General features: G+C 37.0%; 1 protein-coding gene across 1 annotated transcript in view; it reads left to right on the top strand.

The window, feature by feature from the left end:
- The window catches only part of LOC129739088 (uncharacterized), a 74,014-nt gene that overhangs the window by 9,631 nt on the left and 40,767 nt on the right, over positions 1 to 23,616 (top strand). Inside the window, exons 7-13 of the mRNA XM_055730483.1 lie at positions 35 to 550; positions 611 to 1,003; positions 15,842 to 16,063; positions 16,133 to 16,383; positions 16,445 to 16,665; positions 16,816 to 17,540; positions 17,599 to 18,371. Coding sequence (XP_055586458.1) covers positions 35 to 550; positions 611 to 1,003; positions 15,842 to 16,063; positions 16,133 to 16,383; positions 16,445 to 16,665; positions 16,816 to 17,540; positions 17,599 to 18,371 — 3,101 coding nt within the window. The remainder of the gene's footprint in view (positions 1 to 34; positions 551 to 610; positions 1,004 to 15,841; positions 16,064 to 16,132; positions 16,384 to 16,444; positions 16,666 to 16,815; positions 17,541 to 17,598; positions 18,372 to 23,616) is intronic.

Genomic DNA, 23,616 nt, shown 5'->3' with positions numbered 1-23,616 from the left:
TACAACTGATAAAAAAAAATACTTTTTTCGACAGGAGAACAAGCAAGCTTCAGCGCACTCAAAACTTGTTTGGAAAATATCAAGGATATTGTGAACGTGCGTAAGACTTGGATCGACTTGATTAAGTATCAAATTCAGAAAACCCTACGACCATGCAAAACACAACATTCCTCGCAGTTGCCATTCCTGGCAGCTGCAACCTATGTTGCAGATACTAGCAGCCTTGCACGAACAGTCGTTGATGGAAAGCTAGATGAATCGTCCAACGCACTGTTGCAAAAATGGAACAATGTTAGGGCAATGATAAAAAATTTGCATATGGAGTCTCGAAACCTATTCTTCAAGAATAAAGTTAATGTTTTGCACACAAACTTAAACGTCAGAGGTAAGTTACAGGCGCAGGCAACAAAAATGAAAACACTTCGAGTGGATAACGCCAGAGGGGCCAGCTCAAATTCGCGATCGAAACGTAGTTTCGAAGCATTGCAAAATTTAGTGGCCGGAACGGTAGACACCAATGAGCTATATTTCGATGGAAAACTCTTTGCAAGTTAGTGTCTTTATACCCAGATCCCTATGTTCCCCTTAACTAAAGTTTGTTCTGTTCCAGATGTATTGCAGCGGCACAAAATCAACAGAATTAAAAGTCCCGTACATATCGACAAACTGCACGCAACTAAGGTTCATTTGAAAATGGACAGCATTAATAGAATTCCGTTGGCAGCTACATTCAATAGAAAGTCTGATAAAAAAGTTATCCTCCGTAGGAAGCAATTCAAAAACATTGTTGCGAATGAAGTTAAACTTTCTTCTATGAACGGTTATCGTATGTCCCCGGAATTTGATAAATTGCGAAGTTCAAGTTCCCTGCAACTTCCCACTGACACCGTTACGGTGTCTGGTGTTCACGAGGTTCATAACCTAATAGTTAAAAAAAGTATAAATGGAATCGATTTGCCGCATCTGATGAAAAGTTTATATTTTACTGGTTCCACTATTGAAGGTAAGTTTGGATGACCTACGACTATAGAATGATTTTGGAATCAGGAAGATGCATTCGTGAATGTTTTGGGAATGCTTGAAACACTCATATGTATTTGAATTTACCTTACATTCTGTTTGTCATAAGCGCGCCAGCAACTGCTCCTAAAATTAAAAAAAAATCCTTTAATTAACTCTCTATTCATCCTTAGGAGTAAACCGGAGACGTTTATTAAAGAAAAACAAACTCCAGCAGGGTTTCGTGTAAAATTTTCGCCCTCAAACAACCCTACAGTTACGTGCACGACAAAAACCCCTCAACCTAATCCGGTTGCATCAGAATCCTCAACTCAGTCAGGATTTTGAAAATTTTCTGACATTGGTGAATGGTGTATTTTCATTCTTAAAAATATCTGGTTGTGAATGCAATTATGCTTCCCATAGTAAAGACACTTTTTTAGCAATTGATGTAAACTTGGCCCCTCCTTTCTGCGTTTTTCTCTCTTGATGACTAATTTAGTCCTACAGGTCAGAGATAGCACTGTTTTACAGTGGAATTGTCGTCGTCTTATTCCTAAATTGAATTCGTTCAATTTTTTACTTCACGAAACTAATTGCGATATTTTTGCGTTGTCCGAAACATGGCTCTCTTCTCAATCTAACCATTTATTCCAAGATTTCAACATTATCAGTTTGATTCGCGACGATTCTTATGGAGGGGTGCTTTTAGGGATCAATAAGCTCAACTCTTTTTTTTAAATCAACTTTCTCTATCAGGAGGAATTGAAGCTGTTGCATGTCATCCAACCGTAAGAGGTAAGGACTTATGCATCAGCCGCCAGTTTGTACTTGCCTCAAGCCTCAAAGAGTTGCAGTGGACCGATATCACTTAGAGGACCTGTGTTAAGTTTTCCCTGAGCCAAGATTGATCCTGGGTGACTTTATATCACATGGAACTGTCTGGGGAGAGCAAACTTATGATAGTCGTTCTTCTCTTATCTGTGACATTTGCGACAGTTTCAATTTAATAATTTTGAACACGGGTACCTAAACCTTCTACAAGACGAAGCGCAATTTACCCCTCACTCTGCTCAAATTCATTATCATTGATTGCCAGTTGAAGGTTATCCTTGATCCCAATGGTAAGGATCAGGGGGGTGGCAATCTGGTTCTTCTTGCAAACAAGAATCTTTTTCTTTTTTTTTTTTATTTATCGGGAGAAACGTTTATGGTGTTTTCCTCTCAAAGCAGTACAGAGTCAGTCAAAATTTCAACCAATAAGGAACCAGAATGATTGTTGTGTTAGTGTACAATCATTCATGATTCTCTAGGATTTGACATCTAGTCCGGTTCCTTGACAGCAAAATGTCAGGTTTGTTATGGGCCTACAAAATTGTGGGCCCGTAGTTTTGATGGTTGTCAAAATCAATGAAAAAGGATAGGGATGTCACCCCCCTGGTAAGGATTGAATTTGATAAAAAATGCAACACTTTGTTTTGTGAATAACTTATGAATGCCTGGATGAAAAGTGAAATTTTCAGCGAAGCTGCTTAGTAATGAAATGTTTGTGAAAATTTTTGATAAGTTCTGTCAAGGGGTTTCCGATGAAGAAAGTTATCGAGTTCAATTTTGGGCACAATCTATATTGTATACTGTGAACCACCCTTTTTCAAAATCAATGCTATTTTTGATGACTATTTCTGTTTCTTGTAGCTTGACCTTCAAAATTGCTCAAAGTTTTACAAATTTAGTCGTTTATCATTTATACTTATCCTTTGGCACAAAAACAACATATTTGACTTTCTATCATTCCACCACAGTTTTGCAAAGCTGCATTTTGAGGCAGTCTTCTTTGTATATTTACCCTTTCATCGTGTCAAACGTCAGAACAAAACTGAGTTGCAAGTACTAGACATCAAATTTTCAATTTTTTTCCTCGTTTATCTTCGGAACATCCAGGCGAGACTTGCCAACAAAAAGTGTTTGGCTGAAAACCTACCAGGTGCTCGCTAAAGAGTTTGTTTTGCTGTCCATTGCCGAATTTTTCAAAGTTTCTCCCCGCAACCGGTCCAAATATGTTGCGCACGATTTGAGCGCCGTATTTTGTTTATTTAACCAGTGGGCAGCTTTTCTTCCTTGCAGAAGTTAGGTCAGGCCTATTTATTAGTCAGCAAGACGAACCAGTCAGTACATTTTTTTTATCACTTCCCCAATTGAAACTTTCGAATTGCACTTGGTAAAACCTCGCACATTCCATAACTTCATGGAATCAATCATCTTCAATCGTCTTTTAATTCAAATTTCAGCTCACTTTAAGACCCTCTAGGACTCGTTACACGATTTATCATATGAACTTTGGTCAAATATTGGTTTCCAGCTGTTTTTGGGTCTCCCACTGGAGCTTTCCTAGATTTTTATCGATCCTGCCCAAAATTTTTGTCAATGAGCTTCTGTATTGGACGTATCTCAAAAACCACTTGACAGATTGTCACCAAATTTTATACACGTACCTATACACTACATTACTAGATAGTTTCACTGAAAATTATATCAATTTCCATCCATGCATTCTAAGTTGTTGCATTTTTTTCGAATACACTCCTTAGTGATCATTTGCCTGTCAAAACTACAATCACAAATGAGTTCAACACTTCAAATTATACGAATATGACAAAAGAATTCAGTCGCCGCTCGTGGCCTACAGGATATCATTCAAGTCTTCTAAGCCAACGGTCATGAGATCAATTTCCAGTCACGGCGTACATAGTACACACTCTGTGGATTGGTGGTTTTAGCATTTGTTAGATGATCGCCATCATATCTTCGAAAGATGTACGCAAGCATGGAAAAAATCTGATCGAAGTACATTCAATCAGAAGTCCGTGGTGAACTCATTCAATTCTAACTGCCAATCGAAGCAATCGGGAAAGGAAAAAGTTAACACACCACAATGAACACTAACGATTGCAATCCCGAATGAATGAACTTTTAATAAGTTCGGGTGAATGAAACGAAGCTCGAAACATTCGCCGCGTTCAATTGGATCGTTTTTTATTTTCACCACGACGTTCGCAAATGATTGTCGAAACATAATCGCCAAACGATTGTAAGATTGCATTCGCGAATGTTTCCGTAACCGGTAAAGGATTGCGCCATCAGGTGCTTGTTTTTTGGCTTATTTTGTGCGTGTTTTAGCCCCCGCGCTCGCTGATGGTTTGTTTTCTCATGATGTTATTATAATTTATGTTCGAATAGGAACATTCAACATATAATTAGTAAAAGTGTTGACTTTTGCACATTGCGTAGAAAACTAAACTGACAATGGGGGGTTTGAAAATAGGAGGCAAGGACGTCGGCCTGGTGTCGATCAAAGCCGTCGATATTGTTTCAGTCGAATAAACGTCGTCTTAGCTGCTGATTTTCCGGTGCGGAATTCGCTTTTATGTCCCAATGGGATACGAACGCGAAACATACGCACGTATTAGGCTTAGCATTTTTATAGATATTTCAATTAACAATAAAAATTAAAAAAAAAATCGAGCCAATACCTGACAATTTTTTATTTCCTTCCGAAAACCAAATCGAACAAAACAAAACGCCTTCAAGTAGGCAAGCACGTAATCGCCCAGATGTAGGCAGATATTTGAGTGCTATGTCGGCTTACAATATTTATGTGTGGGATTTTATAACTTTTATGTGACGCATATAAAAGTAATAATTTTGTATTCTGTATTCTTGCAATCTCAACATATTTGAATGATTATTTGGCAATTTTGGTTAAAAAAATGTCCCAGTAGCCAAAAGCTAAATCCCTAGGCTTCGTAAACAAGAGTGGACATTTTCAAACCCCCCTTTGTCAGTTTAGTTATCTACGCAATGTTCAAAAGTGCTGAATGTTCTTATTCGAACATAAATTATAATAAAATCATGAGAAAACAAACCGTCAGCGAGCGCGGGGGCTAAAACACGCACAAAATTAGCCGAAAAACAAGCACCTGATGGTGCAATCCTTTACCGGTTACAGAAACATTCGCGAATGCAATCGTGCAATCGTTTGGCGATTGTGTTTCAACAATCATTTGCGAATCAATTCACCCAACGAACGTCGTGGTGAAAATTAAAAACGATCCAGTTAACTGCGGCGAACGTTTCGGCCATCGGTTCGTTCACCCGAACGTATTTTAAAGTTCATTCATTCGGATTGCCAATCCGACCAATCAGCGGTCGTCTGTTCACGCTCGCATCGCCGATGCTATCATCGTGAACGGAGCGGTGATTGAGAATCATGCTGGTGAACGAATTTTTCCATCCTTGGATGTACGCCTACCTTGTACTCAAACTTCCATGTACTGTTTCCAATTGAATCATTTCATGAAAAGCCAGAGGATTCGAACCTCGACCTGTCGGTTGAGAGACGCGCACGCTACCACTGAACCATACCTGATGCATCGGAATGAGAGCTTCAGAGTTCCAATAAAAGGTTTCCAAGCAAGCAAACTTATTCAAAATAGGTCATCAATAAATTTCATCTTAAAGCTCCCAAAAATGCGTTTGAAAAATTGTTTTCATCAAAAGTAGATATTTAGATATAATTCTGTTTTAGAAAAAAAAATAAACAACAAACCTCTAAACTATAACTGAATAAGATATAAATATCTTGCTGAGATAGGTTTGAGTAACGATTTTGATATGCTCTTCTGATCGGGAAGTGGCATGAAGCATGCGCAATCGAGGATCTGCAAAAAATGAATGTGTGGGTCAAAAGGCCGTTTCTGCCACAGAATTATTTCGAATGTTTCTTTGCAACCTTGGTTTTATAGTTAAGAGTTCAGTCGTAGACAAATTGCCATCCTCTCCAAGCTTATAAGCAATCACTCGCATCCAAGGTCACCAAACAGCTGAAGCATATTCGAAGATGGAACGAACTATGCAGCAGTAAAAACTTTTCAGGCAATACACGTCTTTGGATGCTTTGTCGACGATATAGTTTGTGTGGGTCATACACTCCAGCCGTTGATCGAGAATAACACCCAGATCGTTGATGTGGTCCACCTGAGAAATGATTCCGTCTCCAAGAGCGTACGCCGCATGAAGAGGGTGTCGCTTACGAGAAAATGATACGACCGAGCATTTACTGCGATTCAGGGGCAGGCAATTGAAGTCACTCCATTGAGCAAACACTTTGAACTGCTGTTGCAGGAAATCGATGTCTTCTTGGCCGTTTATGATGTGAAAGAGTTTAAGGTCGTCGGCATATGCAAGTTTTTTGCAGTCAAGGAGCGAGAGTACATCATTAAAATATATCACAAAAATGAATGGTCCTAAATGACTTTCTTGAGGCCAATACGAACGGATAACTTTCGACCCCTTAGGTAACTACGGAACCAATGCAGAAGGGATCCACAGAAACCCAAACTTTCGAGCTATGCGATAGCGATATCGTGGTTCACCTTGTCGAATGCAGCAATAAGATCATCAGTGTATATGGCGTCAGTTTGGGTTTTCATAGCAAAACTGTCTTGCACAAAAGATTTGAAGGCGAGTAAGTTAGTACTCGAGAACCTATACAGTGAGCGACATAAGAATAGTACCACTGTGTGTTTTGCTTGTTTTTTTTTTAAACCTTTATTCACAATACATCATCTTAAAATTAAACTTACCGCTAACCTTAACATTTCTAAACCTTTCAGAAACTCAGTTTTAACATAAATTTAAGAAATTATCAAACTGTTTTCTAAATAACAAACTATTGTTCCATCGAATATCTCTTAAATGCTTTTTAAAACAAAATATACTGGCGTTTTTATAATTTACCATGTTGTAAGCAATTACTTCGGAAACAAGCCATAAACCTGCTTTTGCATCGTATCGGTCTTCATCTATTTCTTCACAAAGTATGTCTTCTGGGTCATCTACATTTAATCCTATATGGTTTTTTATAACATTTTTAACCCAGTTCCACACAAAACGTAATTTTTCACAACATTTTATTCTATGAACATTACTACACTCAGGCAAATTCTTATTATAATTTTCATAAGATGCGTCTTATGAACAGCTTTTTAGAGTGTAAAATTGATTTTCATAAGAGTCTTATGAAATTCTTCCAATTTTCAAAGTGAGTTCTTATGAAAAGTAGAAGAAGCGGCATTGTGAAAAAATAATGAACACATAACTTACATCAGTCGTTATTTTTCATCGTCATACGAGGCATCAAACAGTAGTGGAGCCAATATAGTTTTCCTAAAAGTGAAAGTGATTTTCTTAATCTAAATGGTAAGTTTGTAAAAGTTGACATTATTGATAAACTCAAACACATTTTTTTTTGTTCACTTTTCAGCATGTTGACCGGAAAAAGTAAAAATTCAAAGGACCTGATTGTAGTGGCCGGGGGACCCGTTGTCAGATGCCGGCTGAATAATTTTGTTGGAACCGGGTGTTTGTGTGATGCTGATAGTGATCATGATGGAAGAAATTAGCTAGAAACTAAATAAAAAATTTTTAACATCAATTATCTTGAGTTATTTTCATCAAACAAGACATTTTCTGTTTCCATAAGACCCTCTTATGAAAAGCAACAACCTCTTATTGAAGTAAGTGTTCATCTGAAGAATTCATTCGTGTCATAAGATAATCTTACGAATTTCATTGATTTTTCTTATGGCGCCAGTTCATAAGAGAATCTTATGGCATACTAGTATTTTTCTGAGTGTATCATCTTCTTGACAAATTTCGCAAACAAAGCTATCCACTGATGAAAAGTTATGACTGTACATTTTAATTCTATTTGGATATACATTATTAAATATTTCGTAAAGTACTGATCTAGAATTTGTTGTCAAAAATTTTGTGCTAAGATTAATCCACAAAATTTTCCATGGTAGAGAAGGATATTTTTGTTCAATTTTAACTTCAACTATTCTTTGCTGGATGATGAAATTATAGATTTGCTTATTATCAATTAAATCTTTTTCTTTTTGAATATCTTTAGCAATACACAACCATTTTCTGAAATTTAATGTAACATTTTTCAAAACTGGTTTACTAATAAGAAAATGTTGAATAGGTTGATTGTTTTTAAATACAAGGTTTCTTATGAAAAGCGCTTTACATTGGATCTCTGGATCTAACAACTTAAGACCACCTTGATGGTTTGTTAAATACAACTGATTCCGCTCCACTCTAAAATATTTGTGGTGGCTCCATAGAAATTGACCTATCAACATTTTTATGATCCCTAATTGTTTATTACTGGGAGGAATCCATTGCATGATGTACCATAATTTGGCGAGTATATACGTATTGGATATAAAAACTTTTTCGATCAAATTCAATTTTCGCCAACTATACAAGGATATTGTAGATTTCATCTTTGCTATGATTTGATCAAAGTTTGTTTCAGTCATTTTTTTTTTAAATCTGTTTGAAAAACTACACTTAAAATTTTCAATTTTACCATTTCTTCCAAACGTTGAGGACCAATTTGAACATTATTCATTCTAAGAAAAGCTGATTTTTTAAAATTTAGTCTTATACCCGCATCTTTTGCAAACATTTTAAATATTTCCAAAACTTTATCAAATTCTTCATCAGTTCTTATAACAATTGAAATATCATCAGCATATGCTAATATTTCAACGACATTATCTACCACTAATATTCCTTTAACGGTTGCTTGAATCTGTTTTATTAAAGGTTCAATATAAATAGAAAAAAGTATCATATACAACGGACAGCCTTGTCGAACTGAACAGGTTATTTGAAAAGAGTCTGTAAGATATCCATTCACAATTATCCGAGACGATGCCTTATTGTAGATATTTTTCAAACATTTGATTAATTTATTCGGTAGTCCGATTTTAAGTAATACTTGCCAAAGTTTTTCATGATTCACTCTATCGAAAGCTTTTTTCCAAATCAGCACTCAAACGTGCACTAAATCGTTTCGACTGCTGAGCTTTAACTATAAGAGATCGAATTATGTCTAAATTCTGCATACATGAGCTACCTTTATTACCTGCCGATTGCTCCGATCCAATAATCTCGTGTAGATGTGTGGAAATTCTTCCAGCTATTATTTTAGTGAAAGCTTGTAATCTGAGTTTAGAAGACTTATAGGCCTGTAGTTGTTTAAATCGTTCCCGCAGAGAAATTTTCCATAGGTTTCATCGTATTACTTAATAACCCATTAAAAAGATTCAACAAGTCCTGCTTAACTGTGTCAAACATTACATTATAAAATTCATAAGTGATCCCATAAGGTCCCGGAGCCTTCTTTTTTGTTGATTTTTTAACCACTGTTGATAGTTCTTCTTCTGTTATAGGTTCTACAAGTTTATTCATAGCTTGGCAACTGAACTTTTTATTTAAAAAATTTAATGCTTCAAAATTATTATCCAGCTTATTGATATCATTGAACTGTTGTTCAAAGTGGGTTTGAACTCTAGTTCTAATATTCTTTGGATCACTTATGACTCCATCAGGAGTTTTAAGGACCCTTAACTGTGGATTAATCATTCGCTTCATCATTCTTGAAATTTGATAAATACCTATTTTCTCTTGTTCAAACATAGCATTTTGATTACATCGTAAAGCGTAAGCATTTAACCGATTTTGTTCTGCATCTACAATTTTGGATTTAACTATCGCTAATTCATCCGCTACGTCCTAATTCTGTGATTGTTTTTGCTGCATATCAAACATTTGTTTTGTCCATTCATCTTTTTTAATTCGAATTGATTTATTAAGCTCATAAGATTTCTTGCTAAAGAACTGCTTGATCTTATTTTTCACATCAAAAGACCACCATTCACTGAAACTTGTATTGTATTTACGCCTTGTTTTGAGTTGCTTATAACATTCTACAAATTCTTTTTGAGATACTTGATCATACATAAGCTTAGTATTAATTTTCCAATACCCCTTTCCCATAATAGGAAGAGTTTGAGATTGATTTATTTTGTAACTAATGACGACTGCATTATGATCTGAAAAGGCAACAGGAAGGGTTTCTACATTTAGAAAAGAATCATTAAACGATTTACTAATATAAAAACGATCCAATCGTGAGGCGGAATTACCCCGGTGGAAAGTAAATTGTTTCTTTTTAGATACTGATAAAGATAATACGTCGATAAGAGAAAAACATTCTATCAACCTTTTCAACGAAATCGAGAAATTATTGGTGTTGTTTCGAGTATCATTAGAGTCTATAACACAGTTAAAATCTCCAGCTAGAATAGTTGAGTTAGTTCCGATTTTGTTTAATTGAGGCGCTATAGTGTAATTGAATAGTTCTTCTCTTTCCGATCTATGCTGTGATCCAGCATGACCATAAGCATTACCTACACAGTAAACGAAAATTACCGAGTTCGGTAATTTATTTTACAGAAACAGTTCTGTAATTCGAAAATTTTCGGTAATTGATTGAACTGACGTCTATTTTTACAGATCTTCATTAATTCACATCTGGAATTACCGAAGCTCGATAATTTATATGTAAACAAATCATTTTGCAATATATTTTCGGTAAAAAACGCCGAAAACTGTAAAGTAAAACTGAAAATATCGTTTCTTTCAAGACAATCGTCAAAATTCGATGGCAGTATTTCTCATTCCCCTTCTCGCTTTTGCAACCGTGTTCAATCGTGTGCTTGAGAAGCCGTCCGTCAAATTATTTAACAAGCAAGGGTCGCCATGATCGTCGGTTCGCGTGGATTTGTTTATTTTAGCTTTAAATTAAAGGTAAGTATGAAATTGTTAATAGTGCCCCATCAACCTCACTAAAACCAGCAAAGCCGCCACACTTGCTGCAATAGGATTCGTCCAGATGGAGCAAAAGTGCACAGCAGCTGGAATGTCAAAATCACCAAACATCCGCACTTTTTTTTTCCTTTAATCGACTTGCATTTCCGTTTCTTCCAGAGCAGAACGTCACTACTACCGGAATGGGAATTAACATAGTGGCGGCCGCAACATGCATTATCATCCATGTAAATAAAGACAAATGTTTATTCAGAAACATAACCATATGAGTTTAGTTGTTTTATATTAACTCACCATACCTTTTGCCGAAATTTTTGTAGTGTTATCGAAATGCCGGTAAAGTTTACCGAAAACTGTAATATTTTCGGTTATGTTGATCAATTTATTGGCCATATCGATGAAAGTTATGTTCTTTTATTAAGAACATTTAAGATTATCAAAATTACAGATGTGTTAAAAATTAGAAGAAATCAAAAGACCTTGAAAATGATCGAGAAGAATTTGATTCAGAAGCATTTTCATCACATGTCATCAACGATCATTCGTTCTCACTGCAAGCTACACTTGCTGGGAAAACCACACTTTGTCAACTACTTTGGGATGGTTGGGTCAACTTTTTCTGACAGCCTTACTTCAAAATAGTTGATCGGTGCTAAACAAATTCATGACGTGTGATGAAAATGCCTCTAAATAAAATTCGCTGATTATCAAGGTCTTTTGATTTCTTCTAATTTTAACACATCTGTAATTTTCCTAATCTTGAATGTTCTTAATAAAAGAACACAACGTCCACCGATAAACCAATAAATTGATTAACATCACCGAAAATTTTACTATTTTCGGTAAATATTACCGGCATTTCGGTAATGATTACAGAAATTTCGGTAAAATTTACCGGTTGTTCGGTAAATATTACCGAACTTTAACAGCTTTTCGGCAAAAAAAACACGGTATTTCGGTAATATTTACAAGTATTTCGATAATAATTACAGGTATTCGGTAATAATTCAAGATATTTCGGTAATAACTACAGGTGTTTCGGTAAACTGTACTGGTTTTTCGGTATACATTACTGAGCTTTTATTGCTTTTCGGTTGAACATTACCGGCATTTCAGGCATTACAGGCATTTCGGTTCAACAATACCGGTTGATCTGTAATATAACGAGCTGTCACGTTGACAACTGTCAATATTTTGACAGATGAACTTAGACATGATCAGCCGAGTTTCGGTATTTTTCACCGAAAAAGGTCCGTAATATTTGACAGCTGTCACTTCTTGGCCATGAAAAAATTACCGAACAGTTTAACGAACTCCACATGTTAGGATTTCGGTAAAAAAATTACCGAACTCGGTAATTTTCGTTTACTGTGTAAGTTTATCTCATCAAAAACTACCGATATAATTCGTCCAGAAGGATCTAACAGAACATTGCTAAAATCCAGCGAATTTCTAAACAGAATTGCTGTTCTTTTATTAAGGGAACTTATATTAACTATCGCATTATAATTGGGAATGAAGGAAAAATCATGGAAGTGAACCTCTTGCAACATGACAACATCTAGATGATTTTTTATAATAAACTCTCGTAAAAGATTTTTTTTAGATTCTACGGCAATAGCATTAATATTTATGGTCGCAATTTTTCTAATGTACTGCATCATTTAAAATTTAAGAAATTAAAATTTAAAGAGCAAAAACAAAAAAAAAAGACAACAACAAAATATGTACAGTCAAAAACTAAACAACGTGATACTTGAAGGTTATGTTTGATTTATCTACTATTGTGATGTGCTTCGTACCTTTTCCGAAGAGGCCGTCTTCGGATTTGAGGCCAAAGTTTCCAGCGAGCTTTTTTTGCCCGGCGCGTCTTCGATCTCCCAGCCCTCACGAACCCATCGTCATTGTTGTTTACAGCTGCTGTCGAATCCGTCGAATCGTCCGAGTGAGTTCTCTTCAACCCAACGTTGGAGCCTCCCGTCTCTGTGTCCATATCAACATTGCTATCAGCCAACCTTTCAGACAAAGCATCTGAAACCACACTAGCCGGTGCCGTCACCTCGTCTCGGGCCTCTTTTTCTCCCTTCGTAGACCTTCCTTGACTTGGTTTGTTTCGAGCGGATACCAATTTCACCATACTCAACTCCTCAGTCATTTTGACTGGTGGACCCGAATTTTTCAAAGCAGCTGAATAGGTCGGCTGCATGTCACTCCCTCCGATAATTTTTGACTTTTCTGTTTCAGCATTGATTTTCTTTTCCTGTTCTACGCGTCGCTTCTTATTCTGCGGGCAATCTAACTTAAGGTGGCTTTCCAGCTTGCATAGGAAGCACCTCTGTTTTAGACCCTCTTGAAAGAACCCTCGACGATTAAGGAAGTACAATGTCATAGGTATTTCCTTTTTCAGATCCAGATAAACGCCCCTGACCCCAGTGAACAGGTCAAGCTCGAGTTCTGCTGGGAATTTCTCACGTACTACCCTTTTGACGTTTCCATACTTGGATAGAACCGCCACGATATCAGAGTCTGGAAACCTCTGCAGGAAGCTCAAAAATTCAAATTGAGCCCTCCAGCGATGCCCATTTTCACCGATACCTTGTTGCCGTTAGAGTACTCGAAGAAATGTGATTCCGGATTTTGTGCCAAAGCCTCCTGCATGCTTTCTTGCGTCTTGAATTTGATAAAGATCGACCTTTCCTCAGCGATCTTATACGTCGACTCCATAGATTTCCTATCTGCATCGAATGCCTTCACAAATCTGGCCACCTCCACTAGAGATGGGCCTGCTGCACCGTCCGGGAATTTAAATGATATCGTGTTTTTAACCAGGCTTTTAGCCATTTTGGAGCACGTGGTCCGTATAAATAGGTTAGAAGAAAAAAACACCACCAGTAAAAAGCTTTCTCTCAGAGCTTGAACGAATAAAAACATCTTGCACGAACCTAGTTTGATCGTCAACTGTTAAAATATGAATGATTGAAAATCACCAAAATTTTCTTCTACAATTTGTTTTGAATTGTTTAACGGATAAAACTAGCATAAGTTTACTTTTTTGGACGTAGCAATTGGTGTTGAGAACCAAAAATATGAAAAAAGGGTGCGAAATAAGAATAGTACCACTTGTGTTTTTCAACTAAAACAAGATTTTTTCTGAAAATTTTCTGTGTAAAAGTTAACTACAATGCTTCTACGAATGTTTTGAATAGATAATTGGATTTTAAGGAGTTTTATAGAAATCCAAAGGTTCTCAAGGTTTAAAAGGGGGTTTAAAGAGATGCTCTTCTAGAAATAAGGAATTTGATATTTGAGCTGAAATTTTTTACCAAACTACTTACTTTCTTCATTTAAATAACGTGAAATGATGAAACAAACATTTTGGGTTTATTTTGAATCAGAAAAAAACAGGTTAGAATCCTCAAAAACTTCAAAAACTTAGTTTTTTTTTCAGTAAACCACACTTTTCCAGTTTCAAGTTGTAGATGACAGCACTATCTCGCAGTTAAAACCAAATTAAGTGTCAATATTGGTTTTCTAGTTTTATATAGGCCACGTTCATCATGTAGAGGTAGTTTTCCAACACAGTTTTGTTGAAGTTCACGCTGCAAAAAGCTTTTCCGGATTTGCAAAAAATCACCAGCACAAGAATATACCACCGCCAAAATTCCTGCTCATCTCAACTTCCGATTCAATTGCAATTCATATAAATGATACTGCTAGCCGTCTGGTCCATCATGCTCCATCGGAAAGTATAACATTATTCTGATTATTGGCCCAAGAAATTCACTTTTAGTGACCTTGATGCAATTCGAATTTTTTGATTTAGTGATCTTAGAATTTCCAAGGCGTTCACACGGCAATTAATGCATTGTTTTTACTTTTTATTTTTAATAAGACATGTGTTTTTTTAAATTTAATCGTATATCACATTAGTGGCATATTTTTTAAGCAATTGATGCTGCTGCTCCGCCGTTTCCAGAAAGATATTTTTTTAGACTTGCGTGTCACCCTGCACCCTGGTCCTGAAACAAAATTTGATAAAATCGTCCAAATCTAAAACGGTTTTTTTTTTCAACCTAGAGAACATTATAAATATTCAAAAAATATCAAATTACTTACGTGGTAAAATTGATTTGGAAACATTTTGGGGGATTTTTTTTCTAATTGCTTCGGCCTACCGGGATCAAAGTATGCGCGCTTCAACATATATGTCCCAGCGGATGAATATGAAACTGAAAACAATTGTCAGTAGAACAAATCAACTTACACAACAAATTGAGTTTACATTTTCGCTTCTGATGTGTGTCCTCCAAAAACTAACTTACACCATCTTCTGTTTTTGTGACATTCAAAAACTAATTTAGAATCTTTAAGTTGGCCTGAATAAAATAGTTCAATCCGCCATATGTTAGATATATTAGCGTTGAGCAGATGAGAAACCCTCGATAGCCAAAACAACTTTACAGCAACGCTAGTTTATTCGTAGTGATCGTAGTCAGTTGTAGATTTAGCAATATTATGAGTTCAACCAAAAATCAGTGATATGGAAGAGGCAACCATGTGATGGACTTGGATTACATGTTCGGAATCTATCCTAAAAGCTATCGACCTTTGTCTATAACTATTTTTATTTTCATGTTTCCCTTTTTATTTCATTTCTTTGAAAAATTGTAAAACTAGGTTAAGTAATAAATTGTAAAAAGCAAAAAAGATATTTGCACTTTAAAACTCAAAGGTACGAGCCTTTTCAAATAAACTAATTGTAAAAAAACTACTTTTTGCACTGTTCAGCCCCGGAAAAAGTCGAACAATCATACTTTCACTTCCAGCCAGACAGAATTAAGTGAATTAAGTTTCATGCACTCGAAATCTTAACATTTTAAATTTCATTCGTCGAATACCATCGAAAAACTATAAAATCAATATATCAAACATTGATTCGTAATTATGTGATCATTATAATGTTCAAATATTAAGTTTAAGAATACGAATTGAAATAAAGAACTTGTTGAAACCTATTTGAAACTTTTTCGACTTAATGTTGAAATAATTCCATTCAAACAAATTGACAAATTTAATGGGTATCTTCTTTTATTAGGGAATGTACACCTGCGAGCTCCAGCGCGTATAAGAAATGTTAAAACAGATTACATCAATATGATCTCAACGAAAAGCTTCCTTGATCTGCGCTCCAATCAAACTGTTGTTGCTGAAATATTCATGAACAAAGTATACGCCACAGAGCTCCATAATCGGATTATAAACGAGGTCAAACTCCCGGAAGATGTTTCTTTCATTGGGAAAACAACCCAAATCAACAGTAATGTTTCGCTTATTTCAAAAATCAAAACACAAATTATAACAGAAATTTGTCTGATTTAATTTTCAGCTGCACATGCATCAAATATCATTGTAATGAAAGATTTCACACTATCCAGAGATGACCTACAACTAACGCGTCACGTGTTAGGAACACAATTTGAGGATTTCTCTCAAATTTACAGTGGAAAAGTTCATTTGAAGGGAACACTCAAAATTCAAAATTTGATTCCCGAGAGCGGACGGTTCCAAATGATGCTCAATAGTTTACCTGTTGTGCCACAAGTGAGCAACCGTTTTTGGATGAAACATGTCGAACAGGTAAATGCTTGATTCAAATAAGCTTTTTTTATTGAATTGTAATTACCTGTTTTGTTTCTAGGAGATACCATCGTTTGCCTTCCAAAGGAGGGTTGAAATGGTCCAGCTTCTGTGTGACGAGTTGAACTATCATCACGTTGGGGTCTACTTGAGACGCTATGCATGGCAATCCTTGTTGTTGCGATTTACTGATGTTATTGTTAACGGTTCAGTTAAGCTGCGAACTAATGTGCCAAGTCTGTTACACAAAATTCATTCTGAAGCGGTTCGTCGTGGAACATTGTGAGTATACGTTCAATAATGAGTACATTGAGACAATATAATGCAAACAATTAATATGATAGAGGTAGGATGCACAACGATTATTTTCCCTGTTTTAGTTCCTGACGTAAAGATGGTTTGATTTGAGCTGGGTTTCTCTTTATTCCACAGGACAACGGTCTACGGTCAAAAAGTGTTCAACGGTGTACTCAATGTAGAAAATTTTGCAGCAGACTTCATTGATTTCATCCCATCAACTACCCTTGTCGAATCGAAGACATCAATATTTGTGTTCCAGAATTTAGATCAAGTTAAACACCTAAATTTGAACGAATGTTCAGTACGACTATTAAGAAATATGTCACTAAAGAAGCTACGAGATAATCAATTTTCTACTATCATTCTGTCTAGTATTAACTCCAATACCCTTCAAACCGTTCCTCAGATGGTGGTGCTAGACCTGAATGCAGAATACCTTCAAACGAATCTCATCAACGAATACAGCGTAGAAAATATAATTGCCGACATACGAAATATCACTTCGGGTAACATGAGACCCAAGCAACTACAAATTGATCGCTTGATAGTAGAATCTGATGTGGTCACCACTAAACAAATCTTGGTTCAACATATCAACGAGATAGCTGTTCATGAATACTTCGATTTACTAACGCTGAAGGGAGATCGACGCCATGCACGGCAAGAAATCGGAGGAAGTAAAATTATTCAGCATCATGTTGTTCTGGAGCATCCGTCTGTTTTTAAACAACTCAACAACATGGCCTTAGATTACGTTTTCAATGGCGTGCTTCGCAAATATATACCGCAAAATATTATTGGACAGTGGTTTTTCAAAAGTATATCATCAAAATACATAACATCCAAGCAGATAAATGGTAAATTTGGTTTAACGTTAAAAAATTCCGATTCTGTATGTTTTTTTTATTTTTCCAGACGTTGTAACAAAACATCTATTGAACGCTAATTATCAATCGATCAAAATTCTTGGAGATGTTTCAATTGGCACTACGAGGATTTCATCGAATGTGAACGGCTACATGTTTCCAAATATTACTTCAATTTCTATGCCGAATCTGAAGTTAGCGTCCTATCTTGAAACAAAAAAGTCTGTTTTTATGAAAAACTACCACCAGAATTCTGTACTTTACGATGTGTTGATGACTGGTGTTGTAGATGGAAAAGAGAATATCGAAAACGAAATCATTTTCAAAGCAACAAAGATGCATTTCGAAAAAGTTCTGACTGAACAAACCATTCTGAGTCAAACATGCAACTTCTTAAACCTTCTTGGTGATTCAATTAACAAAAATCAAGCGAAAGTTTTTCTAAAAAGTTGGAAGACTTTTTCTAGAGCACAAATGCTAAGAGAAATCATCGTAGAACAACATGCCGATACTGTAACTTTGAATGGTATCCATCTGAATAGTTTGAACTCAAGTATTCATTACATGGATGGCCCACTAACAATAAACTCCAAGAAATTCTTCCAGTCTAGACTGCAAGTAGAAAGCATAGAGTGTGGAGGACAGCTATCTAACAATATTAAACCAGACCATTTGGCATTGCTCGGAAACCTGAACCATCAAATAAGAAGTCAATTCGGTAGTTCGGTGAATGTTTTCGGAAACTTCATAGTCGAAACTATCAACAATGAACCAGTCAACACTTTCTTTCACACGCGGGCGTCGTTGCATAACTACGAACAGGTAAGTGAAATGTACTTCAGCAGAATCAGATAAATAAGCTTTAATCTTAAATACATTCAAGCTTAGACTCTAATGCTAACTCTAAGTCTACAATAAGACTTGGGATGAGTTTATTCGAGTACTTATAGCGTTCTTTTTATGTCAATGAATGTCAAGACCAATGGATTTCCCAGTAGATCTAAAAAAATTAAAATTTATAAAAATCTATGTATATATTTTGAAAACTTCTACGGATCTACGAGTCGATGCTCGAAATCTGTGGATTTGCAGCTTTTCTACCGAATTTTGTACGGAATAACGAAAACTGTGTTTAATCTCGAGTAGCGATTGCCAATCAAACCATTGCAAAGTAGAAAATTTTGGACCCAAATTCCCAATACAATTATCTTGAAAGAAATTCTCTCAAAAATTCAAATCTGCATTCGGATTAGATCGGAGTCGTCTGAGTGAAGTGTTATTTGATCTAAATTACCCAGAAACAAGCTTATATTATGTCCTAGTTAGGGGAGATAAGGGCATAACGAGCACCCAAGGCATAATAAGCACTCCTTTCTTCTTCAAAAGTACGCATTTTCTTAAAAAAAATTTCATGAGGATTTCTTTCGTACTGCCTATAGTATTAATTTTTAACCAAAAAAGAAATATCCTTTTCATCTTTACAAAAATACTAAATGATAACTAGCTAGGTTCTCAAATGACGAAAATATTATAATTTTTGAGCACCATTAAATAAGCTTTTATTTTTATTTTTTTTATAATCTCGTTTATTTGGAACGGCTCGGACCTTTAGTTTAACGGAGCCAAAATCAAGTTTCTTTTTTTACAATCAAATTCTTAGAACTAAGAGTAGGTAAAGAGACGAATAGAGGAAAAAAGTAGTTAAATGCGGAGATCAATAGATTTAAGAAAAAGATATATCTCGAACATATAGTCTAAGTCTATCGCAGCCAACACATCTCTCACTGGAACGTTAGGTGATTTTCCTCGGGCTCTTAAGGAGTTGACTAAGTTCCCTCTGGCGACAAGATGGACCTCACATGACCAAACAAGATGCTCGATGTCGTGGTAACCTTTGCCACAACTACATAGATTGCTGCTAGCAAGATTCACACGATAAAGTAGCGCGTTTAAGGAACAATGATTGGATATGAGTCGAGAAAATATTGAACCATGGTTTAAGGCTTACCTTTGGGATAATCGAGTGGAGCCATCGACCCATCTCATCCTCGTCCCATTTGCGCTGCCAGTTGACAAGAGTGTTTCTTCTGACCAAAAAATAGAATTCATTGAAGGCAATTTGGCGCTGATAAATATCGCCTTCAGTTGCACCCACCTTTGCTAGTGAGTCTGCCTTCTCATTGCCCAGTATCGAGCAATGTGAAGGAACCCAGACGAAAGTGATGTTAAAGCAGCGTCTGAATAAAGCACTCAACGTTATCCGTATCTTCTCAAGGAAGTACGGTGAGTGCTTTCCGGGCTTAATTGAACGAATAGCCTCAACAGAGCTAAGACTGTCCGTTACAATGAAGTAGTGTTCAACGGTTCGCGTGGCTATGTTATCCAGTGCCCAATGAATGGCTGCTAATTCAGCGATATAGACGGAGCATGGAGATTGCAGACTATAAGATGCACAGGATATTTGATTGAACACTCCAAACCCAGTACACTCGTTTATAAGAGATCCATCAGTAAAGTACATTTGTTCAGCATTGACGTGTCCAATGGACTGTCCATACTTTGCATGAAAAATCCTTGGAACAACGGAGGGACGATGTTGTTCAGGGATCACACGGATTTCATGCTGCATGGACAAATCAAACTGGACAGAGGATATGTCGTAGTCAGGGAGAAAAACACGGATGGAAGAATACGATGAAGGATTAACCTGCATAGACATGAATTCATGATATACAGCCATATATCTTGTTTGAAGATTTTGCTCAAGTAGCTTCTCGAAATTTGCAATCACCAATGGGTTCATGACCTCACACCTGATGAGGAACCGAAGAGACAGTGAATAAAATCGATCTTTCAGGGGAAGTACACCAGCCAAAACTTCGAGACTCATGGTATGCGTTGAGGGCATACAACCCAATGCTATTCGCAGACCTCGATATTGAATACGCTCGAGTTTGATGAGGTGTGTTTTAGCAGCTGATTGAAAACAGAAACTACCATATTCCATCACTGAGAGAATCGTTGTACGGTACAGTTTTATAAGATCTTCTGGATGGGCTCCCCACCAGGTGCCGGTGATTGATCGGAGAAAATTGATTCTTTGTTGGCATTTTCCTTTCAGATACTCTATATGGGCTCTCCAGGTACACTTGGAATCAAACCAAACCCCAAGATACTTGAAACACCTCGATTGAGTGATCGTTCTGCCTAGGAGTTGAAGCTTAGGTTGAGCAGGTCTACGTTTCTTAGAGAAAACAACCATCTCCGTTTTCTGAGGGGAAAACTCAATCCCAAGCCCCTCTGTCTAAAGTATCTTGTAAAGGTCTGTGCAGATGAGACTCAGTAGATCCTGTGACAGACACCACGCCGTCATCTGCAAGTTGTCTTAGAGTGCAGCCTTCAGAGAGACAACTGTCGATGTCACTCACGTAAAAGTTGTACAAAAGTGGACTCAAACATGAACCCTGTGGGAGGCCCATGAAAGAGGTTCTGCTAATTGCAATATCTCCGTGAGAAAAGTTCAGATGTTTCTCACAAAGCAAGCTGTATAAGATGTTGTTCAATAGTGGAGGCAGACCTCGGGAGTGTAATTTGTCTGACAAAACCTCTATTGAGACAGCATCAAAAGCTCCCTTTATGTCTAGAAACACTGAAGCCATTTGCTCACGTTTCGCATACGCCATTTGTATCTCTGAAGACAGCAAAGCAAGACAATCGTTTGTCCCTTTGCCCCTTCGAAACCCAAATTGAGTATCTGAAAGTAGGCCATTTGTTTCCACCCACTTATCCAATCGGAACAAAATCATTTTCTCCATCAATTTCCGTATACAAGACAACATCGCTATTGGACGGTACGAATTAGGATCAGAAGCTGGTTTTCCGGGCTTTTGGATAGCAATCACTCTCACTTGTCTCCACTCTTGGGGAACAATGTTGTGCTCCAAGAATTGATTAAATAAATTTAACAAGCGAAATTTTGCGGCATCCGGGAGGTTTTTCAACAAGTTAAATTTGATTTTATCAATTCCCGGAGCTGAATTGTTGCAAGAAAGGAGAGCAAGTGAGAATTCAACCATTGAAAAGCTGGAATCCAGATCACACCTATCTGGAGGCACATTCCGGATTATTTTTTGCACAGGTGTAGAATCTGGACAGACTTTCCGTGCGAAGTTAAATATCCACCTATGTGAATATTCTTCACTTTCATTTGTAGATGATCGATTACGCATGCTTCGTGCCACTCTCCACAAGGTACTCAAGGATGTTTCCCGTGATAAACTTCCCACAAAATTCCTCCAATACGCCTTTTTTTTCCCTTTTATTAATTTTTTGAACTGATTTTCAAGGGAAACATATGTTTCAAAATGGGCGAGAGTTCCATGTTTTCGAAAATCTTTAAATGCTTTCGATTTATCCTTATAAAGCTTAGAACACTGCTGGTCCCACCAAGGATTAGGGGGCCTTCTAGGAACAGATGAATCTGGGATGGGTTTTGTTTGAGCACAAAGTGCACTTTCATGTATCAAACGAGAAAGAAAGTGGTACTCTTCTAAAGGAGGTAAAACATGCATAGAATCGATGGCTGTTACTATTTCGTCCGAGTACTTTTTCCAGTCGATGTGTCTTGTAAGGTCATTTGTCATATTTATTGTGTTTGAAGAGCTGACCCCATTGGTGATAGTAATTTCGATAGGCAAGTGATCACTACCATTAGGATCATGGACCACCTTCCACTGGCAATCAAATGATAGGGAATTTGAGCAGAGTGAGAGGTCAATTGCGCTTTGTCTTGCAGGAGGTTTAGGTACCCGTGTTTTTTCACCCGTGTTCAAAACTGTTAAATTGAAACTGTCGCAAATGTCATAGATAAGAGTAGAACGACTATCGTCAATTTGTTCTCCCCAGACAGTTCCATGTGAATTGAAGTCACCCATGATCAACCTTGGCTCAAGAAGCAAGTTGATTCTGCAAAAGGAGTGGCGCTTATTGATCCCCAAAAGCACCCCTCCATACGAATCGTCGCGATCCAAACGGATAATATTAAAATCGTGGAAAGAGATATTAGATTGAGAAGATAGCCATGTTTCGGACAACGCAAAAATATCGCAATGTGTTTTATGAATCAAATAATTTAAAGAATCTAATTTTGGTATAATACTACGACAATTCCACTGTAAGACAGTGATATCTCCGACCTCTCGAACTAGATTAGCCATCAAGAGAGATAAACGCTGAAAGAAGGGGCCAAGTTTGCATCAATTGCTGAACAAGTGTCTTCACTATGGGAAGTATTGCATTCACAACACTTCTCATGGAGTCAGACACGTTAAAAAATGAAAAAATCCCATTCACAATGTCAGAAAATTTAAGGGCTCCCAACTGGATAGTTGGAGCTGCGGAGAATCCATTTGATGTTGGGAGTTTCGATGTGCCTGCAACTGCTGGATCAATTAAAGGAGAGGTATTTCCACGGAAACCAGGAGGAACAAGATTTTCCTTTTCCGCTGGATTCGCTTTTTTACCGAAGCTAAATGAGGGACTAATCGGAGGGATTTTTCTTGCAATCTTGGGAGAAGAAGACGCTCTGATGCGCTTTCTTGAGCTTTCTATCATAACGAAGGGTCGTCCTTCATCAGCTGAATCCGATTCCACTTCATCAACTGGCAGCGGCGAAAAAACGTTGTTGGACGCAGGTTGGGACGTTGGAGAAGCGCTCTTAAGGATGGCAGCGTAAGAACGATTAGATCGTTCTTTTAACGAACGCTTCTGCTTGTCCCAGCGACTTTTAAAAGCCCCACATTGAGAAATTTCATGTGGAGTGCCACCGCAATAAATACATTTTTGTTCTTCGACTTGACATGCGCCAACCTCATGTTTTTCCCCACAACGAGAACAACGAGGTTTATTAGAACAGTGAGATGTTGTATGCCCTATTTTGTGGCAGTTATTACAGGTCATTGGACGGGGGACGAAAAGACGCACAGTAAGCCTTAAAACACCCCCTATCAAAACGTAGTGAGGGAGGGCGGTACCTTCAAAGGTAACTCGAAATGAGGCTGACGGTGAA

Source organism: Uranotaenia lowii, chromosome 1 (genome assembly GCF_029784155.1).
Source record: "Uranotaenia lowii strain MFRU-FL chromosome 1, ASM2978415v1, whole genome shotgun sequence".
Taxonomy (NCBI): domain Eukaryota; kingdom Metazoa; phylum Arthropoda; class Insecta; order Diptera; family Culicidae; genus Uranotaenia; species Uranotaenia lowii.
This window is presented reverse-complemented; position numbering and strand designations above follow the sequence as displayed.